General features: G+C 44.6%; 1 protein-coding gene across 3 annotated transcripts in view; it reads right to left on the bottom strand.

Moving 5' to 3' along the window:
* Window positions 1-13,276, bottom strand: part of ctnna2 (catenin (cadherin-associated protein), alpha 2) — a gene marked incomplete at both ends in the record, with an annotated part of 254,093 nt that overhangs the window by 66,789 nt on the left and 174,028 nt on the right. For all 3 annotated transcript variants that reach the window (XM_079758937.1, XM_079758938.1, XM_079758936.1), the window contains one exon: window positions 5,936-6,016. In XM_079758937.1, coding sequence (XP_079615063.1) covers window positions 5,936-6,016 — 81 coding nt within the window. The remainder of the gene's footprint in view (window positions 1-5,935; window positions 6,017-13,276) is intronic.

The following is a 13,276-nucleotide window of genomic DNA, read 5'->3' on the forward strand; positions in this document are numbered from 1 at the left end:
ATTAATCTGCCCTACAGTATTTTCCTATTAACCTTTTTAATTATATAGTGTCTTCTACCAACATAACGCCTATTCGTTTTTTCTTCATAAAAAGTTTATTTGTGTCCAATTAACTTATTGAACTATTAAATGCTAGACTTTTAATGCTATGTTCATGTGCATCTACTGCCACATTAACAGTTATTATGGGGAGTCCAAATACCTAAACAAGTGATTTGGTTTAACGGACAAACAAACCGCATGAACCTGAGGCAGTCAGAGGGGGTCTTTTAAGATCGGCACTTTGTTTTATTATGGGTGTCCTCGTTCACAGCCGGGACGATGTCTTTAGCATTCATAGTGAGTCATGACCTTATATTTATAGAAAGGCAGCAGGCCAGGTTGATTGCTACAGTGTGTCCTGTCCTAGCCACTGTGGTACAACAGTTTTGATGTCGAGAGCTTAAATCCAGGTTTGAGGTGGCTCCACAGAAGTGTTGTTTGATATTGGTCATGCGACTCAAACAAATAGGCAAGTCGATACACCTTGATAAGGAATCCTTTGAACATGAAACAGAGTCTTTTGAAAGGTGGTTTGTCTTCGCATCTGTCCGTCCACCTGCTGAATTACTTCCAGTGCCGTTCATTAACGTGTTCAAAAACACATGTTTGTATCCCTGGGGACGAAATTAATTTTATACACACTTATTTGATGAGAGAACAGGACATGATACGTTTCTTTGGAAGTGGGTAAAAAAATTGATCAGTCGGCTCTTCAAGTTAAAGTAAAAGTAGCAATAATGAGCAAATTTTAAAAAATCTTTGGAGTAGGATTTCGCCGGTTGCGGTTTTTGAAGTGTGAATGTGAGAAAAGGTTTCAAGTGTTCAGTCGCTATGCCAAAGAACAAAGTCAAATGCAGCATAAGGACACTTAAATGATTCAACCTTCACATCTCACCGATTTCGTCTGGAATGAGGAATAATCCTCCTCCCCAACAGCTATTCCACATGTAGATGCATTCACAGTGCACCACGGTGTCTTCATTATGCCCATTCATAATCCCTCTGTGTATGATCGGCATTGCCTGGTGTGAATTGCTATGCAGCGATATGGAGACACAGCTGAGAGAGGATAGGGTGGATTACACCAGACGGAGAAGTCCCTGCAGCGGAACCCTTCACACACACACACACACACACACACACACACACACACACACACACGCACACATACACACACCCACATAGAAACACCCTACACACACACACACACAAGCGCACACCCAAACGCACACACGCACACACACACACACACACACACACAGACACACGCACACACACACACACACACAGACACACACACATACAAACACACACACACACACACACACACACACACACACACACACAAACACACAGACACACTGTCTCTCTACCTCTTGGGGGGGCTGAGCCAGAGGTTAGCGTCAACATCAATAACAGTGGAGGGAGTGGGGAGACATTCACAAGGGCTTGATGTGCCATTGAGGGTTATAATAAAATACCTGGCTGACACCTTGTCAGGCTACATTCTGACGCTACTCTAACGGCAGGGCGGAGTCACCGGATAGATGGAGGAAACTGCATTGAAATACAAATGTTAGTGCTTTCACTTTTTTACGTTTGCTGTGGCAGCAAATGCAGGCAAGGGCTTTGGAGTGAAAAGCGATGGCACTTCAGTTTAAAACATCTCAAGGACCAAATACAAACAGGGAGGTCTGGCTAATTCCGTGCCTTGAATCAACTTAACAGGGGTTAAGGGGAAGCAAATAACAACATACATTTTCTAAGGAAATCTTGCGACCATCGCTTTTCACAAACCCCCCTCAAGTACTTCAGCTGGGTTAATCCGGACAGAGTGAAAATCACGATGAATGATACTGGGATCAGGGTAGCTTTGTCATACGCAGGGCACAGGGTTGTTTAGTGGCTGGGGTGACGGTGTAGGCCTATCTGAATTCAAATTGTGTTGGATCAAATCGTCTGCTCAATGGCTAATTAGTTAAATAGTAAATAGTGTATGCGAGCACTGCAGCGTCGCCTACAGATATAAACAGAGGAACGCGTCCATTATGGTGGGATATTCATATTTAATGAATAAACCAATTAGATTGCAGCGTTTACAAAGGGCTGAGGGCTTTGTGACAGCTGTTCCTTCGACGACGCTCCCCCCACCCCAAAAATACAAATAAAACAGCTGTACTAATCAACAAAGTAATTGTGTGAATGGTGAAGATTTTAATGTCCCTAAAAAAGCTATATAAGGGTAAATTGATGTTCTAAGGGGTTTAAGGTATCAGCCATCAGTCAAACAGCCGCCCAGGGAGAGCAGTTGACAGATGCATTCATTAAGGACAGGATGACAAGCACACGGCTCATCTCCAGCTAGTGTATTGGCATGACGACAAGGGGAAAGCTAATTACAGGGAGCGGATGCGTCTAATCACACTTTGTATGTGACATAGCAAGGAACTAATAAACCTACGTTTCCAACTGCATTGATTTCCTCCCTCTTCAAAATCATATGAGTTCATCTCGACTCTGCATAGAAACCAATGCACAGCCACCATTGAATGTTGTACGTTAGGGTTAGGGTACTTGTACATTGCACTTATTCAAGGTACTTAATTGTGTAGCATCTACAGTAGCTGCTATCGCTGCTTTACACGGGGAATGGGCTAGCCTAGCGATTGTAATACTTGCACTTGGTTCTATGAACGTCTTTACTGTACCGACAGCGATATATTGTTTCACTTCTTATGACAAATGTACTTATTGTAACAAATGCACTTATTGTAAGTCGCTTTGGATAAAAGCGTCTGCTAAATGCCCTAAATGTAAATGTAAATGTAAATATGAGATGGGCATCTTCGCTAGTCAAACTCTGTTAGTCTTTTTCATCTGGTTCATTCAATTTCAATCTTTAACTTATTTCTAAAGGTGTCCTTATGTTGGCACTTGTCAATCTTGGTATTATTTAAACTTTAGGTAACAATGCATCTGTCTCCACATTTCAAAGCAACATCTCTTGTGCTTGAATGCACAGAGGGAGAAATATATTATATTATATAGTTCGCTTTTAGTAGTCCAATTTACCAATGGTGAATGCCACGCAATGTCTAAAGTGCCCCTGTTCAGTCATCAAAATCATGATGTATTTCTTACTTTATCCTTTTCCATCTGTAGCTAGGAACGAATAGCACCCCTTAACGTTGAATTGCATACGCTAAAACCGTCTGCTGTCTATCATTTACCATGTCATAATCATCTATATAAAAAACAAAACACCCCAATTATAGCCTCATTAGTTGTCAAATATTGAATGTTCTTAGTTAACACTTAAATACTGTTGATACAAAAATCGGAATGTATTTGCTGCTGATGAACGGGGGCTTAGCGTCTGGCTAAACCTGTGTTTTACACTAGACACCTAAAGTGTGCTGTTAATATGGGCCTGCCAGCGCTGCTGGAGTGAAACGCAGGGGAAACATGTTACCGGTGGAACGGAATCACGGCTGACTTACACGAGTAAATCAAGACCATCAACCCCTTTTCATTTCCTTTAAAACACTTTACGGATCCAAAGAGCCAAGAGGTTTACGTCATGAGCGCTTCCCCGCTGCAACACTTCGATGAATAAAGACATAAATGTCTAAGAACGATTAAAAGTTCCCTGGTCTTTTGACTGCTAAATCCTCCTCTTTTCTCCTCTTCTCATCGTCTTTGTTTATGTGTATGTTCCTTGGTCGTGGATTTGCATTTCCCCCCATCCCCGCCCTCCTAATTAATTCATTTAATTTCTGTCGGTTCAACCTCTCGCAGGTACCCCATCTTCCTGTGCAGTCCTGTTGTGGCTGCCTTCGTTTGTTACTACTGAGCAGTGCAGCCATTGTTGTGGTGGCTATGAGTCAGGGCGCATAGAGAATTGATTTTCACCCCCGTGGATGCATTGCATGCCTGGAGCTGGGCTTGTGCTGTGTTGTACCTCCTGTGTGCTCCCCAACAACAACAACAACAACAACAACAATAACAGCAGCATCAACAGCAACAACGGCGACGACAAAGAGAAAGCTCCTTGGCGGTGACATCATCAAGGTCACCCAGCTTGCATCTGATCTCCATCTTTTTTTTTGGGGGGGGGGGGGGGGGGCTCCATACTCAACCCATCTGCCTCGCCTAACTCCTAACTGGTTGACATGATTACAATATCACAACGCCGGTTGATTCCTGCCTGTCTCCGAGTGCTCGGGGGACCCCCACGCTGTCAAGCCCCGCCTCCCAGTCAGTACAGCATCCTGCCAGAGTGCTGTCTGACTGATGCCGGTGCCGCAGCCCCTTAGGCCCAGCGGGAGGCTCTTGTCCTGCCCTCCCATCCGGAATGATCCTCTCCGGCTCTGTGTGGTGTTCAGAGGGGGGCGCACGCCGCTGTTCTGTTTGGGGAGAGCGCTTCCACTGGCGAACGACCCCTCTGTGCCGAACAAGAGAGGCCGGTTTGAAGCCTGACTTTCTCTGAGGAATTGATGGGGGAGACTTTGGATCTGCATTCATGTAACTGTCTCGTTGTGCCCGTTCAGCCCACAAAGGAGTTATTTGTGCGATGGATAAAATGCAATATTGCGTGCATGCAGTGCTAATTCTTCAAGGATACAGCATGAGCTTGCTCGTATTATGTCGCATAACAATAGTTTCTTTCTGTCACGATCAACATTTCCTGTTATTATAATGAAAAACAAATTTAAAGTTTAAGAGATCATCTACTTGTTGTGTTACCATTGCAGACTAGTGCTGAATGGCAAAATACGTAGTTTGATGACACTGGGAACTAACGTGGGATCATGGGGGTTGTTGTGAAAATGGATCTGATGTAACTCAGACAGGAATCCTGTTCACGGACGACATATTGTATTAAAATTGTGTTAGTTTTAGTCACTTTATGTCATTTCATTCTAATAATAGTCCCGGGGTAACATAACGTTCACTTGGTAATTTACTATTAGATGAGTTCACTATGCCAACAGCTGTGGTTAATGTTACATGGGGAATTGGCTGCCATCCGTGGTCAAAGCAATCATACTATAACTATATGAGCGGGTTATTCACAGACGGTCTTTTATCAGTATGTTAGTGAGAGAGAGAGCCAGCGTGAAACAATGTGTTGCATGCAGCTTTCCAATGAAATACGATTTGACCTATAATTCAATGTATGGGCAAGGCTATTAATCACAGATGGCGTCGTTCTCTTCTAAGGATAAAAAATATAAAGTACACTCTATGTGTGTGAAATACTGCGTTAGCTTGTTTGCCGGTATGAGCCACTTGTCGAAGTAGCAAATCGTATTAGTTAGATCGATATTGAAATTGAATATATTGATAAATGGATTACTGTTTCCCCAGAAGTAAGGGGTTAAAGGGCGTATGACGCCATTGACCTTTGAACAAATGTATCGATACTGTGAATAAAACAATGAATTTATCTGGGTTTGAACATTGTTGGAAATAGTGGTAATTTAAGTATACAACTCAACAAAATATACAACATAGTTCTAGCTGATTTTAGATATTTCATGCAGAAAGGTTTCTGATTAAGGAAAGGAAAATTAAAGCTATAGATCAGCCACTGCTGTTTAGAATGGTACTGCTATAATAAATCTGCTACTCGTGTTATCAATAGCAGCTATTGATGATGTCAATTGAGCTGCAATCAATAACTTGAAGAGTGAGTCGACGCACGTTCACCGTCTCACTTGGAACGACGGCGGACACTCAGCGTACAATAAGCTGAGGACGACTCATAGCCTGTGAACGCTGATTGTTAAGCGATGCGGCGCTGTTGTTGCTGCGGTCGAGGTGAAGAGGTAGACAGCGCTCGAGGAGCAGGCTGATGTGTAGTGGTGGCGGGATGTCACGCAAGGCTCACCTGTCGACGCAGGTCCCGGGTCTTCTTCGTCATCTTGTCAATAGCTGAGTTCAGCGGGTCACCTTTCTCCTTCCTTCCAGTCTGTGGGCACAGGAGGGAAAACAGGGCCGTTACCTCCCGTTCAGGGACCGTGGGGCGTTCACCAGGGGGGCCTTGACCCCCCCCCCCGACACAAACAGGAACACATCCCTGTAATTCTGCCCACTTTGGAAGAAGTCTGGGTTTGTCATACGAGTTAAAGTAGAGGGCAGATGAAAAGACATGGGAACGCAAAGCAGCGGACGGAACAGAGACATCAACACACCAAGGGCGCGCCAGCAAACGGTTGCTTTGCTGCTGAACCAATTGCTTCAGAATGTGTTTGGATAACAAACATTGTCCCTGCAGCGACCCAGTGCTGATTAATGAAATGGATTCCAGGAGAATGTATATAAAAAATAGGTAAAATCCTCCTTTTCTTACCCTGTTTATTGGAAGTATGCAATCATTATTATAATACACTAACACCACATGGAAGTCATTGGTACACAGCCAAACCAACTCAAGCGAAGGAGTTGTTCACTGAAAAAGAGTGGTATGAATTGGCTAATGCACCGTGCAACATTTCAACAATTACGTTAAACATTGAGGACCAAAATCCTTCACTAATTTCTACTACCCTTAAACACAAAGGCCACTTCCCTGTACGATCGATAAACGTTTGATTGCACAAGGAATTGTTCCCTCTCGCCAGTAGGTCACTGGAAGATTGGGTTCAAACAACGCCCAAACGTGTCCACACTGGTCTGGACTCATGATAAAAGCAACAGAAACCCATTTACGTTTATGGGCTTGAATAAAGAGGAAAGAAACCCAGCCAGCACCATGTAAGCTAGCACCAAGGTTTTATATATCATGGGTTTGTAATTGTTACACATCTCAATGTCTCTGTGCTGGCAACGCGTTCTCTAAAAGAGCAGGGTACACGTTGGCACAATGACTTCTGCTTGTTAAGAAATAATTAAGGCTTTGCTTCATTGCCTCCTCTCCCCTCCCCCCTCCTCTCTCTCCTCCCTTCCCTCCTCCTCTCTCCGCCACTCGACCTGTAGCCGCTTAGATCCTAATCCTAGCCCACCCCTCACACTTACCGTCAGCGCTAAGCACTATTTACTCCACTGGCACCTGCTGTGGCATAAATTGAACAACAACCACATGCCTGCACCATGCTAATTGGGTAAACTGAAGAAGTGCGGTGTGAGAGTCGTGTGTGACATTACCACATACTTGTGAGAAAGGTGCACTTGGCACTTGAACGCATTTAGCGGCCATTTACGGCAACTGGCTCGATAAGCCAATGGAATTGATGTTTATGATGATGCATAACATGAGTATTACATCCATTTAAGGCATAAATCATTGTATCCGAGTGCTATGGTTAGGATAAAATATCATAACGGAAAAATATTATTTATGTTTTTAAATACCATTTCACCACATCCTAGTACAGCCTAGCTTCAAGGAAAACACTTCCACACAAACCACAATGGATTATATATACGGTATATATATTATCATCAATAGTATGACATCAATGAAGACAAAGTGATCAAGGAGCTATGTTAACCATATAAATGAGCCCAGTGTGCAGCGTTTGTCTTAGCCCATATATGATCGAAGCCAGGGTATTACAGCCTCATTTAAACCAGTTGCTTCATGGCTAACCTTAACCCTTAATGATCTGGTTTCATCCTAATGGCCTCTAAACACAGCGGGCTGTGTGTCCAGCGCTCAGCTCAGCACAGTGAAGAAAAAGGAAAAAAGAGACCACAATAGCATCGGGTTCTTGATAGGATTTCAAGCAAGCCATTTTGAAACTGAAACTGAACATCTCACTCTGGAATGTTCCCAGTGTGGCAGCACAGCGATAAGAACACATGCATATGTAACACGCAAATCGTTCAACATAAAAAAAAGTATTTCTCTTGTGTAAACAGGTCCAAAACGACTCACTTAGTGCAAACATATTATTATTATTATTTATTTATTTATTTATTTTTATTTTGTGACACACGGTGAAACTGCCTTGTTGACAATCAACGGACACAACTGTTGCTAGGTTACAGGCACAGTTATTTTGATGAGCGGTAAGAAACACAGCCATATTCACATTTGGTGCAACCACTTCGAGCGAGTAATTATGCATGATCAGGCTGAACCAAACGGAGCAGAAACTAAAAAACAACTTATTACTAGAAAGTTCCAAAGATACAGACACTACGAGAGAAGATATCAGGGAATTGTAGTTTGTTGACTCAATACAATCATAGATAACACATGTAACTCTGTCTTCAGCCCTGAAAATCATAAAGGAATATCCCAGCAAAACAATTGTTTGTCCTATCCGAGGTTCCTTCATTCGCTTACACTCAAAACTTCCATTAAGGGCACTTAATAGGGAAGCCAAATGAATGGCTTTATTGATTTAATTATCCATTCATTTTTCAACCCAAGCAGATGCACTAAACCACTCCACATTGAGTAATTTCCGGACTCTTTCCGAATATACGCTCGTATCAGAAATGAATGATGAATTTTGGCTCCCTTTGAATACGAACATACATCTTATGAGAGACACAATCTCCCTCTTTGTAAACATATTTTCTTGATAGTAAAGCAGAGGTCATTCAGCATGCTAGCTCATATAGTTCTTCACGTCATGGCATGTAAACCTTCAGCTAAATCTGCAGTTTTTAATCCAAAATAAGTCATTTAGATGGCTTCTGTAGATCTGCAATACAAATATATATATATATATATATATATACACCGATTGTATAAATATCTTCCTCCTTGTGTGTGTGTGTGTGTGTGTGTGTGTGTGTGTGAATGATCACACAGTCTTAAGTCACATCTGCTTTATTTAGAACGGAGACCAGGTTACCAGGCCAACAGTGAGCATGGGCTCAATGACGCTGCTGGGCATGCGCACTGGCAGTGCCATGAATACGCACACAACATACTGTGGCCCGTAATGGACAAACAGGATCATCATTCAGCCAAACAATCCAAGATATTAATAGTGGATATCCTATTTTATTGATTTATGGACCCCTAGACTGTAAATTTAGCCTTTGACTTGACAGACGATTAAGTTAGTTCTGTCGTTTTCATAAGGAGTGGTTTTTGGGAGGAGCCAAATGAGTCTCACAACAGACAGGAGTCTGTGAATAAAATACAACATTTCAAACAAATAACAGATTGACACATAACGCCACATTCTCACCTTCTTCCCCCTTACAAGTTTGAATGCCCCGACATGTAACAACAATAGTTTGTTGTTCATTTTCTTTTAATCAAAATGTAATATATTTGATTTCATCTTCAGATGGAATATAACCCTACGTTTTATTTCATTTTCAACCCATGTAAAGCATATAGCATGCCATCACCCACCCCCGGCTAGCACGGTTGGTCCCAGAATCAAATCACATTCTGCCTCTGCCTATTTCCGTGCTAATATCCTGTCACCCCCTTTTCCTTTACCTGACACACATTTTATAACAGGGAAGCGAGAGAGATATGGTTGCCATGCCGTTTGTCATTGTATTCAAGGGGCAAGGCGACAGGATCTACAGTACATAAACTGTGTTTTTTCGGTAGCTCATTGCACCCTTGTTTGGGATCCGACACACCGTGGCAGGGACACAGATTACCGGTTGGCCCCGGCTCGACGGGGAAGGCTGCGGGGCCCCGGGGGATTCTGCTGTGTACATACTTAGTCAAGGTCACCTGACTTGGGAGAGCGTCGTTTCATGAAAAGTGCCCGCGGCCATAAAAGCAGATATGATACCCATTCGGTGTAACACATTGCCGCGTTGTCCTTGGTCAGGGCCCATATAGCATGGATTTTCCACCATATATATGTTAAGCATTAGGATAAGGTCGTTTGTCTCCTAGCCTCGTGCTGCTGCAGTCAGTCAGCTCCTGCCCCCCCCTGCCACTGACAGCAATTAAGCAATGTAAGCATTTACGTTGAGAGAGCATATCCATAGGAATGGATTTTAACAAGCTACCGGGGCTGTAATCAGACAGGCGAATGCGCGCGGCGGTGTCAGCGGAGCACTGCCGGTGTCAGCGTAGCATCGCCTGCTAGCTGGCTTGTCAGCGCAGCAAGGCACTGCACTGGCGGCTAGCTGGCCAAGAGTGTGCGAGGAGAGGACCGAGCTCGTTTTCAGAGTCATGCAAAAAGCCTCTCGGAATAGATTTCTCCCAACGCCACTGTTTTTTTTTTCCTCAAGGAGACACAGAAAAAAGCAGAGGAGAATTATGCCGCTTTTCACACACCGGGTGCACTCTCATCGTGTGCAAAACATGCATGCAAGCGCAAAACAGGCACACATGCAAATACAGCCCCCCCCCCACACACACACACACACACACAGAGGATATGACAACATTAGTCACAGTGCTGCCTGGAGACTCTCATGCAAATATGTTATTTAGGGGCCGGGGGAGACATTGGATTACAGCATGCCAACAGCCAGAATACAAAGTGCCCTAACGATAACACTGTGGAGACCTTGTGTTTACAAAGAGAAATAAATTAGAACTCATGAAAACAAAAAAACACCCGGCCTACTGATTCCTACTTCTTGCAATCACTAGGAGCCGCTGATGTTATGAGGGAGCGCCAAACTCCTGAGGGACGCAGATAAGACGTATTGATAATGAATACTGAACACACTGGGTCCGGGCCTGAGGTGGACAGACAACACGCTGGCTAATGCGGGCCGGTTCGGAACCTGACCTTGTCTTTATCCCCTCTTCATAGTACCCGTTTAATCATGTATATGTGCTTCACAGTCACCAGTGAAACACAGCCTTTTTCTCTAATCTTTAATTACGGGCAAGTATGGATTTCATGATTTCAACACGCCCTGGAGGAGAGCCCCCCCCTCCTCACTCTGTTATGATGATTATTTCTCTGATGTATTATTCGTTCTATCAAACAATGAACACTCTGTGTTTGGGAGCTGTGCACATGGATGCCTCTGTCTCCACTCTGATCCACGGCGGAGAGGAGAAGAGAGCGGGCCCCTTGGGGCCGGTGAAGCGGGACAACATCCCTGCATGGCCCCGCCCCACAGGTCCCGGGAATCAAACACAGACTCTGCCTGTGTGCAGAAGACTGGAGGGAGACTCATAGACAAACAGAGGGAGTTTGGAGGGAGAGAGAGAGAGAGAGAGGGAGAGAGAGAGAGAGAGAGACAGAGAGAGAGATTGAGAGAGAGAGAGAGAGAGAGAGAGAGAGACAGAGGCAGAGAGAAAGAGGGAGAGAGAAAGAGAGAGATAGACAGAGAGAGAGAGAGAGAGAGAGAGAGAGAGAGAGAGAGAGAGAGAGAGGCTGGACATAAAGGCGGATGTGGTTGAAAGTCCCTGTACTGTATGTCGCAAGACGTCACTGCTTGTTTTGCGGTAACGTCAGATAAGACTCATCTGGAGGGTTCTGAGGCGAGCCGGAACACTGGGGAACGGAGGCTCCCCCTACCATCCCAACGGCCTACTCCATTAGCTCCCACACCCCCCCTTGTGACCACTTATTCGCCAGCCAAACAGGAGAGAGAGGAGCCTGCGTGGCCGTAAGTAAGTAGCCAGCGCAGAGGGTAATAGCAGCAGTAATTGTGGAGTTATTCTAAGCCACTCTGTGGACCCTGGGGAACGGGGGGAGAGGGGAGACACGCTGCTGGGGGAACAGCTGTCAGCCGCAGCATGGATCCCCAGAGGCCCCCCCTCTGATAGCCAGTTATGGTAGTAGAGTGGTGCATTGCAGCGCTAAATTGCTTGGGTGTATCTTGGCCAACCTCAGACCCCCAGGTAACGAGCGTGTCAGTGAAGACGTGTGTGTGGTGCCACCCCTCCCCCCCCCCGGTAATATGTTTTAGGGTCGTCTTGGTCGGTGGTTTTTACTTTTTCTTTCTAAGGTGTGAGACTTTAGTGTTTCCGATGAAACTACCGCCACAGTTTTACCTGTGTTAATGCATGCAAAAGGTCAGCAAAGGTCTCTCAGCGAAGGTCTGAGAGATTTGAAGTTTGGTCAAACGATAAAAAAGGTTTAAAAACTGGGAGAAAAAGAAAATCATTTATGTTTTTGATCCGCCTTCTGTGCCGTTGCTAAGTGGTTTTGCAAAATAAAATGAAAAAAAGGAATAACGAACCGATAAAATGTTAAGAAAGATGTAATCTGTTAAAGATGGATAATGGACAGAGAAGCGGTCTGATACATTCATTCCTTCAGGGTTAAAAGCGAAGAGACCGGTTGGTTCCAAACGCGAGGATCAATAAGTGCCCGGGCTGTACGAGATAAGCAGGGATCACACAGAAAAATCCCAGAGAAGAGTCGCAACAATGGAAGTCACTGGAAGCTTAAGAGGGAACTGATAATAAATAGGGACTCATGGTTCGCGAGATGACAAATCAAAGGGACGTGCTGCAATATTACAAACGAGAGGCAGTGGTGTGAGTGGTGGAGGCCATTATGGTGTCAGGCGTTAAGCAGTCACTCCCATGGCTTCTGGAGATAAACATTTGTACAAGGTATCAATTCCCCTCCCTGTCAATTAAATTAGCCAGGAATGGGGTGCAGCAATTATTGTCCCACAGCTAAACTATCAGGGGGGAAAATCAAGAGGGCCAGGTCGTAGAGAGGGGAGGAAAGACACACAGACAGAGAGACAGACAGACAGACAGAGTGAGAGTGAGTGAGAGGAAATGAGAGAGAGAGAGAGAGAGAGAGAGAGAGAGAGAGAAAGAGAGAGAGAGAGAGAGAGAGAGTGAGGGGAGCCAGTCAAGAGGATAGGTGGTCATGATAGCGGTAACAAGTTGCTAGGGTTAGTGTTAGATAATGGGGAGCTGGATGCTCATTAAGATAAGGCGGTCTCTTCCATCGGCAGTGCCATGGATGAGCAGCTCTCACTGAGGCTCATTAAGTGGAACTTAAAGAGGTGCTGTGCTGGTTATCGGCTGCTTTGATTACAGGATAGCGAGGGTGGAGGGGAGGAAGGACATTCTGATGCGGGCGGCTGCACACCCAGCCACTGGAACCATTAGCAGCTGTCCTCTTAGATGTGTGTGGAGAGTTGTGGTTAAGGCGTTGTCGCCATGTAGGCATCGCGTTATGTGTGGCAGAAGGGCTAGTGAGCATTCTTAAAGATATGCGATTGTAAAATCCTCCATCAATTCTTTGGTATGTTCAGTGACAAGGGGGAGCTGAGGTTTTGTTCGGCGTATGGGAAATATTTACATTGGAACCGGAATGTATTCACATCCCAGTGACACGCACACATACAAAGACACACAGACACA

Source organism: Pollachius pollachius (genome assembly GCF_949987615.1).
Source record: "Pollachius pollachius genome assembly, chromosome: 2".
NCBI classification, from domain to species: Eukaryota; Metazoa; Chordata; class Actinopteri; order Gadiformes; family Gadidae; genus Pollachius; species Pollachius pollachius.